Raw genomic sequence first — 23,989 nt, forward strand, 5'->3', positions numbered from 1 at the left:
GGCGTACGCGGGGGATAAAAATAATGAGGCGTAGAATACCAAAGAGGTAAGAAGAAAAGTAACCAGCTCATTGTAGCCTAATGTAGCGGAGTAAGAGGACAGCTTCTGCTGAACACATCTACTCAAGGAAAAGTAAAAAGTATAGAGATTTAAAACTACTCCTAGGAGTACAATTTTTCAAAAACTTACCAAATAAATGTGACTGGTTAGTACCCACCTCTGCTGCTCGGTCATGTTGTTGATGACGTTGCTTCTTTCTTGTGGAGATTAGTCGGTCCTGCTGATCAGCAGCGCCTCTGTCATCGTCCCCATGGTGACGATGAAGAACAGTTGAGGGCTGTGTGGGTGGAAATCTGTAGAGGAAGTCTACCAAACCTCTCATTTTAACTGCTCGGAGGGTGCTTTCACCTTCAGTTGACTGTAACTTACGGAAGCGGGGTACGTCTAAACTTTTTTTTTTATGTTTTTCTCGAGATAACGAGTTAATTTACCGATGGTTTTCGAGGCCACTTTTTCTCCCCAGTCCGCCCCTGTTTATATGTGTTTATATGCATTTCTGGCAAAAGGTTTTTACCCATTTTTACCCCCTTTCATTGAAAACTGAATAAAGTAGCCCGTGAATCAAACATGGAATGTGGAGCGTTTGTGTAACAATTCTGCTTGTGAAAATGCACAAAGCAAATCCCGCTGGTGTGACGAGCGTTTGAAGAATGGAATCAGGTTTAACACACACCAATGCACCTCTCGTGCATCATTCGGTAACCATGGAGACGGCCTGGTCCCCTCAGCCGGTCACTGATGAAGTCGACTACATCAAGGCCAGGCATCTTTATTTATACAGCGCATTTCATACCACAGGCAACTCGATGTGCTTTACATAAAGACAAGGCATTTAAAAGAACAGCATAAAAACAAGCAATTTAAAGAGAAAAAAAGCAGGATCACTGAGGTGTAAACGCCTGCTGAGCTGCAGTCGAGCCGGCCGTCTCCTTAAAGGACGCGGGCTGATGTGAAAGTTATCTATACGAGACAAACAAACTGCAGTTTCAGCTGTTAGACCTCGACAGAAGTCAAATCTGATGCGTTGATCTATGTCGGGTTCTCCAAAATCTGACATTTTTCAGCTTGAGTCCGTTCTTGGAGAGGCTTTAAAGGGGAACTCCGGGGCATTTGAAGCGTGTTTCCATTGCTAGAGGTTGTCAAATACTGATAGTAGGACACAGACAACAATACATGCCCAGTAATATTGTTGTAATGTTTTAAATACTTGAACACAGTTTTTCTAGAGAAGATAATTGTTTTGTATATGGGATTATTCTCCATCGACTCTTTTGGGCTTTCACATGCGCGAGCCTACAACCAGCCGGTGAGTTCCATGCTGTTTATAAAGTTGTTTTGTAACGTCCCCATGCCAGTAATGTGAGAACCATGCATATGGTTTTGATGGTAAGGCTTGTGACTTTATTGTCGGATGGTTTATAAAGTGGTGTGACGTTTCTGCAGTGTGCAAGTTGTTGTTTTACATGGAAGGGTTAGCGCTTGCCCCTTAGCCACCACGTATTAGCCTCGCATGACAGGCTGAGCGAACAGCGCGATCTCCACACAGGGAGCGCAGATACGCACCTCTCTGTGTCCTACTATCATTATTTGACAACCTCTAGCAATGGAAACACGCTTCAAATGCCCCGGAGTTCTCCTTTAAGAACACGGAGAGACTGATCATGAGCATTCAAGAAAGGATAGTCGTCTCATTATCTCGAAAACCATCTGTAAATTATCTCGTTATAGATAGATAGATAGATAGATAGATAGATACTTTATTCATCCCAATTTGGGAAATTGTTTTGTTGCAGCAGCATACAGTAAAAGATATGAAAACAATTAAAGTAAAAACAAGCAAATAGAATAGAATAAATATAATAAAATAAAATAGAAATAGTGAATAAACATTCGCTATGTACAAATTTACAGTATGAAGAGTATCTCGAGAAAACCATCAAAAAAAGTTTATAGTACCACGTCCGCTCTGGGTTTCCGTAGTAACCGGGCATCCAGGGTCCCTTTTATTCCTATTTGAAAGTTAATTTTCCACCGGCTGAGAGAAACTGACCCTGCTGCTCTCCGTCCTCAGGCCTTCTCCCATCCCATCTCCAACCACCCCCACCCCGTGGAGCGGCTCGCTCAGGAAGTTCAGCGCCTCAGAGACGAGCTGGCACAAGTTTCCGTCTGCGCGGACCCCAAACCGCCCGCGGTGCCGCCCGAGCCTCAGCGGAGCGACACCAACCTGAACCAGAACACTAACAACGGCACCTTTCTCTTCCCGGCGTCCAGACCTCAGCCGCCAGGTGCGCCCAGAGCGACGCCCCCGCCTACCTCCGCCAACCACCCGACCTCCAGGGGCGCCCCGCCCGCCTCGGGCCCGGCGGCCCGGCCCGGCGGCAGCAACAAGCACACCTTCCTGTTCGGGCACTCCTCGGGGACAGAAGCCCGGCCCGACCCGCGCTACTACCCGCCGCCCAACAACGGCAAGCTGTCCAAGAGCAACGGGCCCTCGCTGGCTTCATGAGATCCGGCCCTGCTCTGTCCTGTGCTCCACTCCACCCGACGACCGGTACGAGAACCACATCAATGTGATAAAGGGCCCACGAGCTGATAAGAAATCTGAGACAATAACGAGTCCCAGAGCGCCCGACTCTGGTCTGTACTGTATAAAAACATGGCCGCTGTTTTGTATATTCGCCGAAACATCAAACATTGAATTCATCTAAATGCTTTGAAGCGAAACAAAAAGACGAATCATGAAACATTTTTAGTTTTTATCGCCTTTGAAGGAGGACGGGGAAGCTTCTGCTTTCTGTTTTTAGCTTCTTATCCGCAGCGAGCCGATGAAGATGTTCTCAGTTTGCTCTCTCCGTGCGTTCAGCCTCCGAGCTGCACGGCTTCATCTTTTCTCTAATATCCAAAGAAAGATTTCTTATCAGTTTCTGTAGCCTTAAAACGATGATTTCTGGAAACCGAATGTGGAATTTGGGGCATGAGAGCTATTTCTGCTCTGGTATCCCTCCGCTCGCCCGGTCTCCAGAGCAACGGGAGGACCTACTTTCAGCCGGCAGTGTTACCTTCTGTGCGTCTGGATGTCTGACATCACTAATCCAAACTTTATTAACCAGTTATGGATGACAAACGTGTGGAAAAAGAGGGATTTCTGACCAAAGCTAGTGTTATCTGAACATGTCTCCGTGGCTTTTAAGGTGGAATTGAAACAAAAAAAGCCTTTTATTCAGATAGTTTTTGTAATGTTTCTTTTGTTTTGGATGAATCAGTGTTGGAAGCAAAGAGAAGATGCTGTCCTTCAGTATTTGCATGAGAAGGGATTTTCTTTTTCCTCCTGTTTATAAAGGCAGAATATTAGTTGCCGGATCTGTTCCTCTCATGTCTTAAAGGTACCTCACTCGATCGCACTATGAATTATTCAATTGTTGTAAATATTCATCGATATAAAGCGAGATCCTTCCAGGTGCGATGCCAACATTTAAAGTCATTGTCCTGTTGCATGGAAAGTTTCCTTTGATCATTTGATCGATTATCAGTGTATTATTTAAGGATTTTGGTACGAACATCGTTTAAAATTTGCCAGATGTAAATATTTTTTTTTTGTACTCGCATCAGTTCAGCCTCTCTCTGCTCTGTTCATGAGGAAAATGCATTTCATTCAATAAAAGGTCATTCACAGGCTCACAAACTTTATTTGTTTAGCAAAATAAATAATGTACAATAAGGTCTGGAACACTTAGAAGTAGCATGGCACCGTACAGTAAAATCAAGGTTAAAAACTGCAGTCTGAACAAAGGTTTGAGACGGTTTCATGTGCAAAAAAAAAAAATAAAAAGTCAGTTCTGCTGCAGTAAATAGATCAAGTGACAGGAAAGGTTAAAAAATACAAATACAGTATCTGCTCCGGTTTGTCCTCTCTGGGACTCCGTAGAAAACCTGCTCGCTGCTCAGAAATCGTTGTAAATATCCATCGATATAAAGCGAGATCCTTCCAGGTTGCATGGAAAGTTTCCTTTGATCATTTGATCGATTATTTAAGCTCTGTTCATGAGGAAAATGCATTTCATTCAATAAAAGGTCATTCACAGCCTCACAAACTTTATTTTTTAACAAAATAAATAATGGAACACTTAGAAGTAGCATGGCACCGTACAGTAAAATCAAGGTTAAAAACGGCAGTATGAATAAAGGCTTGAGACGGTTTCAAAAAAAGGTCAAAGGTTAAAAAAAAATACAAACATCTGCTCCGGTTTGTCCTCTCTGGGACTCCGTAGAAAACCTGCTCGCTGCTCAAAAACACCGACGAGGCTCTGAGCTTCCCTTTAAGGATAAAAGCGACTAAAAGAAACGGGACCTCTGTCATATTTAACACTGATGTGCACGTGTCCAGCAGTCTGTAAATGCAGTTTGGGCTCATGCATTCTCACGTTTCACCCGATCACCACAGACAACACGGCAAGACGCACAGAATAAAATCATCCGGTTTTAAAACGTAGTCCAAAGTCACGCAGTGGCTTCAAAATCAGCTGCAGCGACTCCACATCCCTCCTGTTTTTTAGCCCCATCCACTCCCGTGCTGCTGCTGCAGGGCGCCGCAGGGCCCGCAGAGGTACCCCGAGGAGGACGGGCCCAGGCCCCCCAGCTGGCGGATGGACTTGCACACGGGGCAGGGGTAATCGGACAGACCCTCGATGTCCTCGAAGGCCAGGTTGACGATCTGGTCGCAGCAGGGGCCGCAGTACACGTGGCCGCAGGAGAGGCGCTTCAGGCGGGTCTCGTAGGCGATGCAGCACTGGCAGTGTGGCAGGTCGGGGCCCAGCGACAGGGAGCCGGTCAGGGAGCTGCTCTGCAGGCTGCCGGCCCGGCTGGAGCTCAGCTTAGCGGGAGACCTGAGCGGGCGCAGGGAGACGGAAAGGTCAGGATGTGTGAGGTAAACGCCTAGCCTGGGAATTCCCATGCTGCTTTGTGCGCGATTTCATTCACACTGCAAAGGCAGCCTGGAAACCACCGCCCTCATTTTTGCCTGAGTTAGGGAACCAATCACAGAACGGGTGACGATGACGACGTCTATGCGCGACACCGAAGCTTGTAGAGTGCTAGGCTACCTTTACACGGAAACGATCTGAAACCAAAACGCAAAAGTGGCGTTTCGTTTTCACTTTTAAATCTGCATTTAGACGAGCGTTTTAGGGTGAAACTCTGCGTGCATACGGAAACGCAAAAGTGTGTGACGTTTCATATTTATCGATGCAGTAAACACCCCAAATGGCTAGGTGGCAACACTACCAAGACCAAGTCTTTCTACTTTCTATGTGACGAGAAACGCAGTTTTGCGTTTTCATCCTTTACACGGTGGCGCAACAGTGGAGCGTTTTCAAGAATTCCACTCTGGAGGGCGGTTTCACTTTTTTGCGTTTTCATGCCCCCAAAACGCCGTTACCATCTAAACGATATAGTGCATCCGCAAAAAGGTTTTGCGTTTTTAACCCGTTTCCGTGTAAAGGGCCCCTTAATCCAACATGGCAGCGGACACAACGTTACCGTTCGATGCAGCCTTAGAAAGTGTTTTAAGTAGCTTAGAACGCGAGTTTACTTTTAAAAAAGAGCAACGTTTGGCGTTGAAAGATTTCATTGCCTTCTTCCTCGTCGAATTTCTGTCGCTCTACATACGTCATCTGGTATAAGTGATACAATTGGCTATGAATCGCGCGCAAAGCAGCATGGGAAGAACCAGACGCCATTTGATAGACATTCGTAGCGCCCAATAAACGGCTCTAGGCATTCGTAAACCACGCCTCAAATACGAGAAAATGCACACCTAGTTGCCAGACCACCATCTCATCGAGATGTGGACGCCGCGTGTCAGCCAGGCTAGTGAACGCCAAATATTCACAGGTTGCATCTTCTTCAGATTTGTCTTGTTTGGTGGACAGAAACCTTTTCGTGTCGTCACTTCTCGGGGAGGTTTCTGATTCTGGATTTTTCTTTTAGTTTTAAAATAAAAGAATCAATCAGGCATGATTGGAGCTCTAAATCTAACATGAATCCCTCAGAATCGGCCGATTTCACCACATCCCTGATCCTGAAAACCTGTTCATCTGTGAGAGCAGGCAGGAGCCAAACAGAAATACCAGTTAAGTTAGTTAGCTTGTTTCATCACACTCTCTTTTTCCATGAGGTGGGGTTAGTAAAAAGCTTTTTTTTTTTAGCAGGAAAACGTATCCAGACTAACTGGTTCCCCCACTTTCAGTCTACACACAAAAACAAACCAAAGTATCTTTTTTTTGGCCCATTTTTAAGTTGACAATGAGAAGCAGAAGAATGAACGGCTTCACCGTTGCTCTCATTTAGGGCAGAATTTACAGCAAACAAAGCAGCATTTTTGTGTTTGTCTGACATGATCAGACTCAAAGAAATCCTGAACAAAGAGGAAAAACCTGCAGATAAAAATGAACAATCATTGGGGCTCCATGAGCACCTGAAAGCGATTTGGGATCAAGCTGGGACCAGGATTTTCTACCCAGAAATGATCCAGAGAGCAAATAAGTGGTCAGACAGGAGCTGAAAGGATCCCAGTTGGGGTGGAGTTCCAGGCTGATTGCTCAATAGTAAACAGTCTGCCGACATTTATCTGTCTTTTAAGCCAGACTAAATGTTCTGTGACAGGTTTGGCATTTCCTGGGCTCAGCTCTGCTCCTGCTGTTCTCTGGTTAGAGGAGAAAATCTACACAAAACAGAAATGAAGGCAGACAATAACCAGGCCGGTGTTCTGGGTCATTTTAATTTGGTTTGAGTATCTCTGGCCTGGATTCCCACTGCACGAACGTGGTAATGGAGGAGTTCAATCACAGAAACTGCCTATTTTTTTCGGAGAAGTTGAAGAAAATGAGCGCATAAAATGACTCCAGAACACTTGTGAAGGCGGATTTCTCTGCGTGCAGAATAAATCTATCACTATCACATCATTGAATCACATTCCAGGCTGATATTTAACTGTTTCACAGCTCATTGTGAGAATAATCTGAATGAGGAATAGGACATTTTTTACAAGGAACAAGCGGATAAACATGAACGTCGGCGGCTTAAAACATCCCGTCTGTTCCAAAATGAGAGCTGCAACATGTGAAACGCATTCATGGTTAATGCTCGGTGCAAAATTCAGCTTGATCGATCACTGCTCACCGTGACGACGATGAATCTTTGAAGCAGTCGAAGCTGAGAGCCGCAAGGATCCTCCAGAGCAGATCCATGCCGGTTCCTCTCATGGTAACATCCGCATCTCACCGACCTGCTCTCTGAGTCCGGGCGTCTTATTTTTAGAAAGCGCGACGCCGCTGAGACTCTTTAAATTGAGGACAACACAACACTCCCCCCCTCCACCCACCCACTCAAACCATTAAAATACCCCGCGCCACTCCCCCTACACGTTTTCACAAGGACGCAGAAGAGGATGCGCCGTCGGGATCATCATCATCATCATCTGCTGGCATTTGAAGGAAGGTAAACAAAGCGCTGCTTTCATTTCGTGCCTCTTCTGTCGCTGCTTCCTCCAGTCGTCTTCCTCCTCCTCTTCCTCCTCCTCCTCCTCCTCCTCTTCCTCCTCCTCCTTCGGACGCACAGAGGCACAATTGAGGTGTTTCTTCTGCTCCAGTCTCACAAACGCGGCTGAATAACACCAGTGAACTCCCAAAATGGCCTTAAAAACACCCGTTTAGATCTCACTGCACTGTTACACCTCAAATTTGATGCATTTTAACAGTCTGTCTGCTGGTTTTGTTCTTTATTCTGATGAAAAAAACATATTTATGTTCCATACATGTTACAAATCGCACAAAAATAGACTTAATATGTTTTATTTGCCTCCCAAACTGGCAGCTGGTTCTACAGAGAGGGGCCTGATAACTGAAGGCTCTGCCTCCAAAACTGGCAGCTGGTTCCACAGAGAGGGGCCTGATAACTGAAGGCTCTGCCTCCAAAACTGGCAGCTGGTTCCACAGAGAGGGGCCTGATAACTGAAGGCTCTGCCTCCAAAACTGGCAGCTGGTTCCACAGAGAGGGCCCTGATAACTGAAGGCTCTGCCTCCAAAACTGGCAGCTGGTTCCACAGAGAGGGGCCTGATAACTGAAGGCTCTGCCTCCCAAACTGGGCAGCTGGTTCCACAGAGAGGGGCCTGATAACTGAAGGCTCTGCCTCCAAAACTGGCAGCTGGTTCCACAGAGAGGGGCCTGATAACTGAAGGCTCTGCCTCCCAAACTGGCAGCTGGTTCCACAGAGAGGGGCCTGATAACTGAAGGCTCCGCCTCCCAAACTGGCAGCTGGTTCCACAGAGAGGGGCCTAATAGCTGAAGGCTCTGCCTCTCAAACTGGCAGCTGGTTCCACAGAGAGGGGCCTAATAGCTGAAGGCTCTGCCTCCCAAACTGGCAGCTGGTTCCACAGAGAGGGGCCTAATAGCTGAAGGCTCTGCCTCTCAAACTGGCAGCTGGTTCCACAGAGAGGGGCCTAATAGCTGAAGGCTCTGCCTCCCAAACTGGCAGCTGGTTCCACAGAGAGGGGCCTGATAACTGAAGGCTCTGCCTCCCAAACTGGCAGCTGGTTCCACAGAGAGGGGCCTGATAACTGAAGGCTCTGCCTCCCAAACTGGCAGCTGGTTCCACAGAGAGGGGCCTGAAAACTGAAGGCTCTGCCTCTCAAACTGGCAGCTGGTTCCACAGAGAGGGGCCTGATAACTGAAGGCTCTGCCTCCCAAACGCCGGCTTGTAGCATTCCAGCAGTGAAGTGTGGTGGTGATTACGGTTGCTATGGAGATGCTTTTCAGTCAAAAGGAGACCAATAAGAGCTCAGGGAAGCATGAATTTGGAAAAATACAGTGAGACTTTTGAAGAAAACATTTGATCACGCCACAAACACCCAAAGCAAACTCAAACCGGCACCTTTTAGCATCGTATCCAGGTGCTGAAATAAGCAAATTAAATCCCTTTAAAGGTAAATTGCTGCTAAATGGTTGGATTACTTTTTCTGTGGGAGTTACCCGATGTGTCCACCAGATGGCGACATGTATTTTCCCCTAAAAACCAAACTCAAAATCAGTTTTGATGCAGAAGCTCAAAAGCTACTCATCATTTGTTCCCTTGACAACAAAAACTGTGTTTCTACCATTAAAGGGGAACAAAACCTCAGACTGGAGTGATTAATTACAGCACTTACAACAGATATGCAGTTTAATTGTTCCTGATTGTGTTACGGTGTGCATGAACTGACATTTTTTTTGTCACAGCAAAGAACATGAATTAGAGTAAACAGCCCTGAAACACACACACACACACACACACACACACACACACACACACACACACACACACACACACTACCGAGCTGCAGACACTTTCTGAAACTATATTTTATTTGATGGGGTGATATTCTCATGCGCTATCATGTTCATGTGCTCTATCACAGCAGGCTCCTCTTCAGGGAGGAAAGTCAAAGGGAGGCTGCACAAACTGGTAAACATACAGCCACATGTTTGTTTGTTTGTTTGTTTTTGTTTATTTGTTTTATTCAGTCACACAGTAAACAACAAATGTGTTCAGTACAATCAAAGCATTTTCTAAGTGACTGAAAAGGCCTACAGGCTGAAGCGTAATGCTTATATTTAAAGGGATACACCACCCCAAAAACGTAGCGGGGAGTGTGCTTCGGCTGTGTTTTCCGCACTGGAAACTAGTTCCAAACCGACATGAGCAAACCAAGCCTTGCGTTTTGATTTACACAGTCATTTTCACTCGATGTGAAAGTACACCACTCACACAGTAATTAGAAGGTAAATCAAGTAAATTAATTCACGTTGGGCGAATTATTTCGATTGGCGACGCGAGCATGTATGTATTACGCGCAACCAAGCAGTGGTCAGTGCTGTGAGATTCGGACAATGCCTGGGTCGCCAGGAAAACGCTTCCACACACTTATTTATGTCTCGGGAATGCGGGGACACACTTAATTTGGCCTGGGGGTGGTGTATCCCTTTAAGCCTGTCCTGTTGAACAAAATTAAGCTTCCCATCAACCTATATTTTTACAAATACTAAAGTAAGAAGAAAACTAATAGTAAAAAGAGAAAAGACAAAAAACAGAATGGCATCCAATAAAGTAAAGAAAATAGAAGAATAATGAAACAAAATCATAAATAAACACAAAATCCTTCACAAATTATAAATACTTGTAGCCCTAAAAAAGTACTTTCTTTTAAATGTAGAGTTTCAAGACCTCATTTCTAAAAATCATCTGGTCCTTACCAGGTCTTAAAATGAGGTAAGTACAACCCAGATGAAGCACAATACATGTTTGTCATGATTCATGTAACAGAATCTGGACCAAAATGCAGGAGCAGTGTGTTAAATACTAAGTTCACCCTCACTGCTTCCACAGGAATTAAAGGGATAGTTCACCTCTTTTGACATGAAGCTGTATGACATCCCATATTAGCAACATCATTTCTGAACATCTTCTTACCCCCTGCTGCGTCCTGTGAGCAGAGTTCCAGCCTCGTTTTGGTGTTGATGAAGGTAGTTCCGGCTAGTTGGCTGGGGTTTAAAAAATAAAGCGTTTTGCTTCTCAGAACAATATGCGTTCAAAAGAGTAATACATTTGCATCACAAAATCATTCTCCAGGTAAAAGTCAGACCTCACAATCGCTTGGCCCTATTTTCTCTCCCTTCGTATCACTGCCTGCTGTGCAGACCGAAGAGCAGGCCGAGCAGTCCCCTGCTTCTGAGCAGCAAACACCGTAACAGGCAGTTGTGTCTTATATTAAGTGTAATGAGATATTTTGACTAGAAATGAGACAAATATACTGGGTAAGACTTTGATTTTTTTCCAGTGCATGGCCTCGGTCTCCTGGTGACATTGTAATGTGTATCTGCGTGTCATCTGCATAGCTGTGGTAGTTTATTTTGTTGTTTTTTATAATCTGTGCCAGGGGGAGCATGTAGATGTTAAACAGAAGAGGTCCCAGGATGGAACCTTGGGGAACTCCACATGTGATTCTTGTCTGCTCAGATGTAAAGTTACCTATTGACACAAAGTACTTCCTGTTCTCTAAGTATGTTTTCAACCACTTTAGTACAGTTCCGGAAAGAATTTCACTCTCAAAACTCCCAAAAACCTTATTTTTGTGTTTTTTTTTAGTTGATCTGTGCAGCGACGGTTGGTTAAACATGTCGGCTGTGACGGAGCAGAAGTTCTAATAATTACAGATTAAGTCTATTCTCTAGTTTTTGTGCTTCAAACTGTAGACTTTGAAATAATGTAACTATCATAATTCATATTTACCAAAGTATTTTGTGTTTAAAGTGCCCCAAATCTGGTTCTAACTGAGGGGCAGTATCCTCCTTTTTCTGGCTCTTCTGACTTTAAGCAGTCAGTTAAAGTAAACCTGACGTGTTTTATGATGACTCTGCTGTAGGCCGTTCATTTCATGCCTGGTTACATTATTATTTAACCAAAGTCACAGCTGGAGAAGCTCGGATGGGGATATCTGTGAATAATGCTTCGATTCAGCGTGTTGTTTGAGTGCTTCTGTTTCATCTTCCTGACACACTGGCTCATAATGTCACACTTAATTGGAATTTTAATCCTTTGAGACTTCTGTATTCATTGCTTTTTTTTTTAAAAAAACACAAGTTTGCAAGTCTGAGGAAGGTAGTTTAGCTCATGTTTTATGTGGTTGAAGGAGTTTGAAGTTGAAATGACAATCGCGGGATGATTTAAACCTATTGGAGAAAACTGCAGAAGTCTTAGTTGAAGAAGCTGAAGAGTTAAAATTAAGATGTTATATGTATAAATGAAGGGTTGAAGGAATTTCAAAAGGAATTTTTGAAGGAATGTTAAAAGCCAAGAGTAGAATGATTTCAAGCTATTCAAAGAACTTAGGAATTGATTAAAAAGACCTGAATGGGGTTAGCTGACCATGCTAAAAAAGCTGAAAATAGTGAAAATTTAGCAGAAAGTTATTTTCTGAAATAACAACCACAATAAAAAAACACAAGTTTGCAAGTCTGAGGATTGTAGTTTAGCTCATGTTTTATGGTCATGTGATAAAGTCCAACAGTTTTGGACTAATATTTATGATAATTTGTGTGAGATTGTAGAGATACAAATGCCATTTAGCCCAAGATGATTTATTTTGGGTGATCATTCAGTTCTGACAGGACAGGATAAACATATCAAAAGTTATATCCAAACCAGTATCATGATTGGCAGACCAGTACTTATCAGGGGATGGAAGACGGAGGGGGGGCCTCTCTTCAAGAGTGGGCAGACTGGATCTACATGAAGCAAAGTGGAGCAAATACTTGAACTATTTAAAGGGCTCCTGAAAGAGGTCTTAAAGTGGAGAGATGCAAGTGGTCCCAGCATTGAGCCCTGAGGCAGTCCTACACTAATTAACTTTTAACATTGTAGGATTCACTGTGTCACAAGCTTCATGTAAACCTAGAAAAAGGGCTGCAAAGTGTTGCTTGTTATTATATATATTTCTCACAAATATCCATTAACCTCACTCATACACACAGAGTATGGCTATCTTTAACAACATCTATGACCATGTAAATCCGCATTAATTACGGTGTAAGAAACAACAGTGAACATTGGAAAACTAAGGTAATAAAGATACATAACACCAACTAAACTAAAAAAAAAATATATATATATATATATATATATATAAATAATAATAATAAAAAAAGGAACATAAGTAGATGTAGTAGTAGTACATAAGAGATGCAAGTTTTAAGTGCTTCTTCTTATTGTTATTTATTTATTTTCTGTCAACCAATTATTTCTCCGACGTAGCGCTTATTTCACTAATTTGATGTATCGACCTTGTTTGGAGCTATTTTCTGTGTCTAATTTTGTTATAGGTAATTTTATGTGTTGTCTACATTGATGCAAATAGTGTGGCTACATGAAGGAGCACAGTAGTATATGTTGGTAACCAAAGAGGGATCAGCATGGATGGTGGTGGCTTGGGAGGGGTTGGTTTGCTGGGGGGTTAATGACAAAAAAACAAAAGTTTCACGTGATTTTACTGCAGCAAACAACCACTAAAAAAAACAACATTTCCTTTCTGTACAGGATGCAATAGCTTTTGTTTAACATGCTCCACATTCTCCATTGAGGGTTTAAATTCAAGTAGATACCTGGGGCAAGACATCCAGCCAACTCCAGCTTTTTATTACCTTCATTAAGTCTACATTTCAGATCATTATATACAACAAAAACATCCGAAAATGTGAAAATCGCCTTTTATTTTCAGCAGCAAGGGGTTAAGGTTACGGAGGGGGGGAAACACGATAGCAAAAAAATAAATAAAGCTATAAACTTTGCAGATATATGCTTTTTTAAAATCACCACCTGCATTTATTCTATCAATACAAGACACAAACAGAGATAATAAATGGCCTTTTTTCTGGCCAGTTTTCTTTGGATGGACAGGGCATTTCTCAGGGGGGCAGTGCCCCCCCCCCCCCCCGTAGCCACGCCCCTGCTGTACAGTCATGTATGTAATACTCTGTGTTATTTAGCATATTTGCATCACATCTTTGCTGAATTTATTGCCTTTCAGTTGTTTTCCACCAGGGGCATCCTTGTGATTTTTTTTTTTTTTTTTTTTTTTTTTTACCCCCTCTGTCTCTAAAAGAGCCAATTACAGGCACGAGCCAAAGCACGTGCAAGTAAAGGCTCCTCTAGCACAGTTCAACCCTAAACAGAACATGTACCAAATGACAGTCTAAGCATGTTTCACACCTGGCCACGAGGACCCTTTATAAGGTGTGATGATCTCATCACATTTAAGTCCTCAGAGGCGAAATTACGCACGGGTGAAAAAATAATCGCTGCTTCCGCCACCGCCCCCGTCCTCTTGTTTTTGAGCGGCACGGTGCCTGCTGGAGCAGGGATGGGAGTGGAGGAGGAAGGGGCAGTGTCTCCATGCAAAGAGGGATGCTGTGGAGTAAGTGGAGGGGGGCGGAGAGTGCAGCTCCCTGTTACTACGTCAGTGAGCATCACAGGAGCGCACAGGACCTTCTTTCTCTTCAAGAACTCGGGTGACTCCCTGCACTAAAATAATCCCGGTAACGCGCTGACCTTCCCACAACCAGAGGTAAGACAATTAACAGCATCCCTTATGGATTCTAAATGTTCTCTCTGTACATCTACTGTGTTTTTTTCTCTTTTAATGCCCCGAGTCTCTTCATTTCTGCTGCTTTCCAAACGCTTACGCACCAGCTGGATGACGTTTAGAAATATTTCCATGTGTCCAAGATAGAAATCGAGATTTATCTTTAAAAAAAAAAACTGTTTATGTTTATGGGGCTGTGCTGCGCAACGCGATGACCCCTAAATTTGATCCAGAGGGAGTCAAAGCACATTGTGCTGAAAGATAAAGACAGTTCATTTGACATATTGTTATCAGCAATGATCTTTATTACCCTGGCTTCGTTTTTTGTCGCGAAACGCGCCCTCTGTTCTTGTTCCTGCTGGGAGGTCTTATGAGAGCAAACATCATCCATCCCGGCGTAGAGGACTCACTTCTAAGAGGAGACATGGGGAAGGTGTGGGGCGTTACACAGGCTTATGTTTTAATGTATTTAAACGGCACAAATTTTAAGATTGACATTAATAATCCAGATTTGCGTTATTAGCGGCGGTTTTTGGCACCGATGTCCTTGCCTCTCTGTTCCGCCTTCTCTCAGTAAAACAGTCACAAATTCTGGCCAAACCGCACTTTTCTCTCAGATGGAACATCGAGTATTCCTGCTTATCTGGTGTTTTGTTAATTGGATGGGGTTGGGGCAAGCTTAAAAAAGTGGTCATTATAAGCGGAGATCTCGTCCCTGCGTCGTGCGCCAAAATGACCTTGTAGAAACCCAGCGGGGAGAATGTGACGGAGAACGAGTGATGAGCAGTTTTTTCCGCTTTCCTCTGTGAATCTGGTGGTTTGTCAGCGCTGCTGGGGGGGACTTTGCTCTTAGATGCTCGTGTTTGTGTCCACATAGAGATTTAAACGCTGATAAACAAAGGGGTTATGAATGTATGTGCTGCTCTCTGTGTGTGTGATGCATTTGAACAACTTTGCACGTCTTGTCCCTGTGGCAGCCATCACTGCAGCTCAGTCAGCTCTGAGCTGTTTGTGCTGCAGTGAGCAGAGCAGCTACAGCTTCCAACCTGCAGTTTGAGGGACAGTCCTCTTTACTTTTTAAAGAATAGGATTCGTTGTCTGTAAGCCTGACCCACTTTCAGACTCCTCAGCTCTCTTCAGGATGCAATCAAAAGCACTTCTTTGTGTTGGAGACAAACAGTTCACCTCTCAGGAAGCTTTATTGTCCTTTTTGTGTGCAGTTTACCTGCAGATCGTGCACTGTTCAGTGCTGTTTAGATTCTTCAGGAGGAGACCTTTCCCACATTTCACATAAATAGGCCATATATCCCATATTTTTCAGTATCTTTCGGTTGTCATTTGAAAGTCAGCATTCATGCCATGATTGTTGCTGCGAGTTTAAAAAGCAAAATTCAAGCCTCAGTGAATAGTTAACATTTAATTATTCAAGTAGAAACTAATAAATAAACCAGACAAAGCACATAATAACTCACTGAGCGTTTTTAACAGTTTAACAATGAAGACCAATGTCCACATCAGATCCCACATCTGGACAGGAGTGCTTCAAGGCTCGGTGTTGGAGTCCCTTCTCTTTGCATCACTCACTGTCTGGTTATGCACTCGCATGGCTTGTATCTGTCATTCTCACGAGATAAACACACTTTCCCGGCACTAATCTCAGCTTGTTTCTCTAAGATGCTCACCAAGATGAAGGATTTTAACCTTCACCTTCATCAGTCTAAGACTGAACTGTTGGTAATCTAATCCAATCTCTGTCCACTGGGGGCTCAAAGTTAAACAAAATAAGTTAAATTTACCCTTCAATTTACCCTTTTTACGCAAAATGAGCTTTTGCAAGTGCGGGCGCAGAAAATTGCAAGCACGAGGCAGCCGGGATAAACACGTGTATCCATAATCAAAAGGAAGTATATTTCTGGCCTAAGAATGAATGAATAGAATCCTTGGACAACAAGCAACACTTTACAGCCCTTTTTCTAGGTTTACATGAAGCTTGTGACACAGTGAATGTTAAAAGTTATTTAGACCTATTAGTGTAGGACTGCCTCAGGGCTCAATGCTGGGGCCACTGCCATTCATCACATATATTCATCATACACTCACCGGCCACTTTATTAGGTACAGCTGCTCAGGACTATTTGAATTTACTTCGAATAGTCTATTCTCTCTTTCTGTAACGCTTCTCTTGGCTGCGCTGCCTCCCTACATGTCTGTGGATTATCATAAAGAGAGGAGGATGGGTTTAGTCTATAAATAAATAATCAGGAACTCTTGTGAGTATTATATATTTCATTTACATATAAATATTTAATTATAAATCTAAATGATGAGTCGCTCTTAATACGGAAAAAGCCTCTCATAATTCATTACTAGTAGGCTAACTGATGAACATCCTGCCGCTGAATATGTGTTTAAAATATATAAATAAATAAATCAGAAGGAAACCTGCAGAAGAAACTCTTCTAACAGCTAGTTTCTCTGTCTGTGTTTATTTGCATTTAGTGGTAACATTGATACATTAAGTACTAACTGTTGTTCAGATGTTGGACATTTTGCATTTAATTCAAAATAAAAACAAGAATTATTCCCGTGCTCTGACCATAACTCAGTTTAAGGCACTCATTTGGTATTATTTTGTACGCTCTGACCACACTGGAAAAAAATCAAAGTCTTACCAAGTATATTTGTCTCATTTCTAGTCAAAATATCTCATTACACTTAATATAAGACACAACTGCCTAACAAGTACTATTTCAGACAGATATAGGGACTTGTTTGAAGACGATACATCTTGAATATCTTGTTAAATGAAAAAGTCTTGAAAACATCTTGTTTTGAGTCATATTTCATATGAAACAAGCTTTTTTTGACATTTGAAGAGGTTTTTAAGCTAATTTCAAGATCACTTTTATCTCAAAAGTCCTAAATATCACATCTTATTTCAAGAAATCTTGACAAGCCGATTTTCACTGGTTCCATTGGCAGATTATTTTGCTTATTTCAACCAAAAACGTCTTTTATTTGTTGTTTTTTTACTTATTTTTGGAGGGGCATTTTTTCCAGTGCATAACTCAGCTTAAAACACTTGAAAGCAGAAGTAGCAACGTTAGCCGCTCTGTTCGGTGCTCTCATTTCCTGCCCGGTGCTCCCTCTGATTGGGCCGTGCTCCCGTCCGTTCTCAGAGATTAGCCTTGTCACAAGTTACAACTCGCCCTCTCCACCCGGGTCCTGAGGGCAGCGATGCCTGATATATTAGCACAACAGCTCAAACCAGGCAGGACGCACCCCCCCCCCCCAGTTAGCACAGCTGTTCCAGCACTCAGACGAGCTCTTTGGGAAGACTCGGACACATTTCTGCTGCATCACTTTTCCAGACAGATCTGTTTATGGCTGATATGCTGCTGCTGAAGCATTACTCTGCTCTGCTAAAGATTCACCGTGAGGCTTAGAGATAATCGATGGCCCTCTTTCCCCCGTCTGCAGATAACGGGGTGGTCGAAGCAGCAATTAATGTCAAGCACACAACTCTCTGTTAGCGACTGGCAGCGCGTTTTTATATCTGTGTGCTGCCTGCAGCTTGATGAGAAAACGCTCATGATCGATACTCAGTGGTGTTTTCAGGCGTGTGTGGATGAGTCTGGCTTTGCAAACCTCCTGTTTCTTACTGTTTACACATAAATGTTTGACATATTTGTTAATCTAACTCTTGAAATAATCATTTCTCAACGCGTCTCTTGATGGAGTTTATTAGGACAGTAAGTGGGCTGTAACATGGCGTCTTTAAATGCCAGTTGTTTGTCAGATTGAACTCGGTAATCAGATAAAAGCCACTTCAGTGTGACACAAGCAGCTCTGATGCAAACAGAAGCAGGAATGACACTCACAGTGACGGTCAGGGATGGGAATTGATAAGATTTTTACGATTCCAATTCCATTTTCGATTCTGCTTAACGATTCGGTTCTTTGTCGGTTCCCTTATCGATTCTCATTTGGAGAAAAAGGACAACAACCCGGTCGATTAGCATAAACTTTTAGTTTAGAAGTAACACGAGTCATGACCTCACAAACCCAACAACGGTGAGGTCCACATTGGTCTATCCTGGCCTGAGTAATTTAACTCTTCCTGCTCTGGTGAAAGGAGAAGCTGGAGGTAGAGGTGAACTGGGGGTAGTACCACCAGCCTCTGGCTCTGAGCCAGTCAGGCTCTGTCTCTCATGATTTCATCGAAATGTAATGCCTGAGAAGGCATTCATTTAACCTTAACCGTTACTAACAGCAGGTTTTACAATGAGGCAAATGGTGCCAACATGATAGGCAGTGTTTGTTAGTTAGTTAGTTACCTGCAGTGTTAGCCGAGGACATGCTAACGTTGCTAACGTTGCTGGGTTCAGATTCACCAACGTTAGTCCGGAGCAGATCGAAAACGCGACATTCATTCATAGTTATTGCATGTTGGTAGTATTTCCTCCCTTTGGTGAAATATTCACTTTGCAAGTTGCCCTGTTGTCGTCTTTTTTAGGGATGTGTAATCAAACTTTCGAGCGTTTGTACCGCTTGGGCGCCATGTTTACTGTTGGCTGCTGGCTGCGCCGGACTCGCCACGCAACGTTGCGTGGTGACATCATTCGCGCCCACTGGAATCGATAAGGGAATCGTTTGCAAAATCGACAAACGATTCCAAGGAATTGAAACACTGGGAACCGGTTCTCAACAAGAACCGGCTTTCAATTCCCATCCCTAGTGACGGTGATCAGATTTATGCAACCACGGAGGAAACATCTCACTCATTGCTCTCTGACAGAGGAGCTGCAGCAGCGTTTCTGCAGGATCGTGGCGGTGATGTTTGCATGGCCTGCAGCGGCTTTATAATCACCTCCTTTTAATTCCTGCAGCATGTTATTGGATGCCAGGAAGAATTTAGCTCCCCCATGGAAGTGATTCACTATGAGACAGATCATGGTTTCCTGGTTTTGTGTTGTACATTCTGTCTTTTTTTTGGTGCAGATTGAAATATCTCAGCAGCAGTCGGATGGGTTGGGAAGATGTTTTAGAGCCAGGAGAATGAACAGATACTGGTCCCTCAGACATGTGCTGTCAGTGTATTTGTTCGCAGAGCAGATTTGTTTTCAGCTCATATTTCGTGGTCTACGTGGCTTTTTTTGCCTCCCATTGGCAGGTTTTAGTTTGCTGATCATCACACCTTCATCGTTTCGTCCTTATCTCCCATAGTACCTGCAGCACCTGGCTTCCTCACCTTTGTTTCTGTTGTGTGTTTAATGCTAAGCTTAGCTTTTGATTCTTCCATGCTCTGCTTTGCAGTTTGGACCCATGTTTTCTGCACCTCCTGCCACTACAGCACCTGCCTGCCTTTTGCCCTTAAAGGGACAGTTCGCCTCTTTTGACATGAAGCTGTATGACATCCCATATCAGCAACATCATTTATGAACATCTTCTTACCCCCTGCTGCGTCCTGTGAGCAGAGTTCCAGCCTCGTTTTGGTGTTGATGAAGGTAGTCCGGCTAGTTGGCTGGGTTTTAAAAAATAAAGCGTTTTGCTTCTCAAAACAATATGCGTTCAACAGAGTAATACATGTGCATCACAAAGAGATGCAAATATATCGCCAAAACGAGGCTGGAACTCTGCTCACAGGACGCAGCAGGGGGAAAGAAGATGTTCATAAATGATGTTGCTGATATGGGATGTCATACAGCTTCATGTCAAAAGAGGCGAACTATCCCTTTAAATCTGTATTTTGTCTTTCTCAACCCACACCTGTAACTTGTAACAGTGCAGCCCGATTTTACGAATATACATACTTTTTATTCACACTTTTAAGACAATTTCCATCATGTATTATTTATGAGCAGAAGGTAACACAGGCATGCATTTCACTGCAGCATTTCCCACAACAACTAGTCCACAAGAGAACCTTCTGTGCTGTTACTCAGCCCTAACAGCACGTGCACGATGAGCAGATATAAAGTATCTGAAATCTGTCAACATCGACCTCAAAAATCCAGCATCGCTTGGGCTCCAGAAACTTTTCTGCAGCTCACGAGTTGTTAGAATGGTTCAGTGCTTTGGTTTGACACCAGAAATGATCAGCAAACTGTGATATAAGAACTAACCCAGCAGGACCCTTGGGTTAAGTGTTTGAATGTTTTTGATTTGCTGGTTTTCAGTGCACTGAGCTTGTGGAGACGTGTTGATGCTGATGGATTTAACCCTCCTGTTGTCTTGCAGGTCAAAAGTGAGCCACCACCATGTTTAGCTGTAGAAAAAATACCTTAAACTATCTTTTTCCAACTTGAAATGTTATGACTTTTCCTAAAGGGACCCCATCGTTAGAAAAAGTCATACTTTATTTTTGTTTATGTTTCCATGTGGGCTGTACACCACTAGGGCACAAAGATTGTCTTTTGGGTCATTTTTGACCCGTGAATTATAAAAACATTTAAACACCAGAAAAAAGTTCACCGTTTTTTTTCCCCTTTCAATATAATTAATTCAGAAGTAATTACTTCACATTTATATAATAGCAATAATAAACCTTTATTATGTAAAAGAAAACTGAGAAAACAAGAAAACTGTTGGTCCAACTGACAGTTGGTTTGTGGTAAAAAAAAAAAAAAAAAAAAAAAAGTGTAATCCTGAAAACTGGTGATTGTCTTTTTGTATTGTGTAACAAAAAATACATGATAAAAAATGTATTGAATTGAGTTGAATAGATAAATAACAGGTGGTTTCATCATACAAAATAGATTTTGGATTTAAAATTCAATTAAGTTGCTTTATTTTGGGGCTTTGGTAGGGCGCTAACTCTAACTCTAACTCTAACTCATGGAATACATTCAGCTGTTTGTGAACTGCTGCTCTTTCTCTGACTCCCCTTCAGCCCATTTTGCTGTTGAAAAAGCCAAAATGGACGCAGAGCCGTGACGTCACAGTGTTTGACGCGGTGTTGCCAGCCGCCTCGGTGCCACCGGGGTGACAGCGCATGCTGAGCAGAGGAGCGCTGATGTGATGCGTGTTAGGCTGGAGCTTCTCCCACAGGGAACATGTGCATGCACTGCCCAGCGTTGAGATGGAGCTACGGCCTCGTTGAGCCAGTCGTCACACCTGCCTCTCTGCCTGCTGTCATGTCTTTAGCCACGGACGGGCCTCTGTGTGGCTTCCTCTGTGACTGTGCAGATGTCACAGCGAGGGTGGTGCTGGTGAGGGAGCAGGAAGCGGAGCGAGGCTGCTGTGTGGAGAGGTTTATCGCAGCGATACATCACCGCTGAGGGGCCGGTCGATTCTGGCACCGCTGTCCTTGTGGCCGGAAAACAGAGCCGATAGAAAAATGATGAATGAGGCGAAATTCAGAGTTGTTTAGAGGCAGATGAGTAAAAGCTCGTGCACGTGTGTGTCTGCAACAATCTCATCACGCTTAAGACTAGAGGGCATTTAACTAACTTCACCTGCAAGGGGACGAACGGTTAAAAACACGCTGAACCAATGCAAACCGCTTAGCCTGCGGGCATCTTCAGAGAAGGCAATTTGAGATCCAAGCGAGTTCCAGAGGGAAATATTTGACACCACTGGGGAATAAACCTCTGTTTGTTCACTCTTTATAGAGCTTCAGCAGGTGCATGGTCCTGGTGGTAACATTCTGGCAAATAAATGTCCCTTTTATAGCAAGACAAGCCAAATGGTCACATCTGTTATGTTGGGTTGGTTAGCGAGGCGTAAGGACACGAATGAAGACTTCAAAAAACAAGACTTGATTTATTAATCAAAAACGAGGTTAAAGCAAAAAGCGGCTGAGCCGGATGACAAGACTATGGCTGTGTTCGAAACCGCATACTTCTCCTACTACTCCTACTAACTTTTTGTGTTAGTATGTGAGTGTGAGTAAGAGAGAAGTTCCCGGATGCATACTAGATTCTCTGAAATGTTGGGTATGCATCATGAGGTTACTACTCATACTCAAACTACCCAAGATGCAACGTAACGTGACGTCGCCGATCGTCATTTCCTGTCAAAGCGGTAGTTTCAAGCTAGCTACAACGAGGGTAGGTTCACTTCCTGTTTTCAAAACAAAAGCACCAATTGTATCCTAACGGCTTTCCCTATGATAAAAGGCAACGGGGATTTTATTTTGTGAAAATAACCGGAAGTGCGTTACTCACTGCGGCTAGCTTTAGTAGCACCGAATTCGTGGGAACAAAATTGTAAACAGCCGGTATTTTGTCAGGTTTTCAACGCGTTGGGGATCTAAACGACTACTTTCTCACCTGAAAATGTTTCAAATGTTGCTAAAGTTTACAGAGTTTAGAGCTTAAGAGAAATCAGCTTCAGGCCGGCTGATTTCTGCTCGGGCAGGAGCGAAATGCATTGTGGGTAAACGCTCTGCATACTGTCTGATCGATGAGTATGCAGTATGCGGTTTTGAACACAGCCTGTAACTATGAAAACAAAAATGACTAGGACAAAAACAAAGAACATGACTTGGAAAAACAAAAGACTTGACTTGGCGTGGCGTGGCGTGGTGTGGCGTGGCGTGGCGTGAAAGGTAAATGTGCAAGGCGCAAGGATCTCACCCAGACTGTGAGAAAACAGGGAACCTAAATACTGTGGGGATTGATGAGTGAACGAGTGCAGCTGACGTGAGTGAAACTAATGACCTGAACATGGGGAGTGAGGGAAAAACAACAGCAAAACTAAAACTAAGCATCAGCTAGAAAACTAAAGACTAAACATCAAGGCATGAGAAACTAAAACATGATAAAACACAAAACTAAGAACTAAAAACATGTTCCTGACAACATCGTTTGAATTTGGTCACATTTGTGCCACAAATCAAAGCAGAAAACAGCCTTCGGCACTAGTTTTCAATGCATCAGGTGAACTTAGTGTAAAAGTGTTTGTTCCATGTTATCGTTGACGATCGACTTTAGTAGCAATGATGCTCAATTTTCCTAAACCTAAACAAGTAGTCTCCCCAAGCAGCCATCCTATGTGTCACAATCCAAGGCGATGAGTTTTAGGACCCACGACAAAGTGGGTGGAGCCAACAAAAAAAAAGAACTAAACAAACAGAAATCTGAAAACAAAGCAGACGACACACAGGAACCAGACAGGCGATGAAGTAGATAATACACTCTGGGACTAATGACAAATAACCTACAGGTGATGAGCAACAGACAGCAGGTGTGAAAAGGGCAGGAGTGCTTTTTATGATGTATTATGGTAGGTGGAAATTATGGGGACAAAGAATATCTTCACAAATCTGGTGCCGATCGATTGTGTTTCTGCAAAATTTGAAACAGACTAACATCATCGTGTCACATTTAGTTTGATCTATCAGGAAAATTGTGGAAAACTGTGTTTTCTTTGGTGTAAAATCATGAAATTTATGTCCAGAACCACCAAAATATATGACCACCCTCGTTTCTCTGTGATGTTTCGCTGCAACTTTGAAACAGAAACACACAGAAATGTTGAGATACGTCCACTTGTTGCAGACGGTCTGTTTCCTGTCACTTCTCCTGAAGTTAAAGCTAAATAAAATCAGCTTTGGCAGGCTGATATGAAAGGAACATACGGCTGAATGGGATCTCCTCCTGCAGTCTGAGCCCATAATGGCACCGGACTTTGTGTTTATTATGAGCGTAGGTGTTTGTTGACTGAGTGTAGTGGGGAAATTCTTCAAACAGTGCAGGCGTGTGGCTCAAACTGACCCGATCCAGAAAGAAAAAAAACTCTGTGACATGAGAGTGAGC

General features: G+C 43.3%; 2 protein-coding genes across 3 annotated transcripts in view; both read left to right on the plus strand.

The window, feature by feature from the left end:
• The window catches only part of mtmr11 (myotubularin related protein 11), a 42,859-nt gene extending 39,112 nt beyond the window's left edge, over nucleotides 1–3,747 (plus strand). The window contains exon 17 of the mRNA XM_075466281.1: nucleotides 2,132–3,747. Coding sequence (XP_075322396.1) covers nucleotides 2,132–2,566 — 435 coding nt within the window. The 3' untranslated portion in view covers nucleotides 2,567–3,747. The remainder of the gene's footprint in view (nucleotides 1–2,131) is intronic.
• A 3,625-nt stretch (nucleotides 3,748–7,372) lies between these two features.
• sv2a (synaptic vesicle glycoprotein 2A) overlaps nucleotides 7,373–23,989 on the plus strand; it is a 75,336-nt gene continuing 58,719 nt past the window's right edge. Inside the window, exon 1 of one of the 2 annotated variants that reach the window (XM_075466284.1) lies at nucleotides 7,373–7,554. The gene's annotated coding sequence lies outside the window, so the exon portion shown is untranslated. Of the gene's footprint in view, nucleotides 7,555–14,047; nucleotides 14,211–23,989 lie in introns of those variants that run through there. The other variant, XM_075466282.1, reaches the window with a different exon arrangement.

This window comes from Odontesthes bonariensis, chromosome 5 (assembly GCF_027942865.1).
Source record: "Odontesthes bonariensis isolate fOdoBon6 chromosome 5, fOdoBon6.hap1, whole genome shotgun sequence".
NCBI classification, from domain to species: Eukaryota; Metazoa; Chordata; class Actinopteri; order Atheriniformes; family Atherinopsidae; genus Odontesthes; species Odontesthes bonariensis.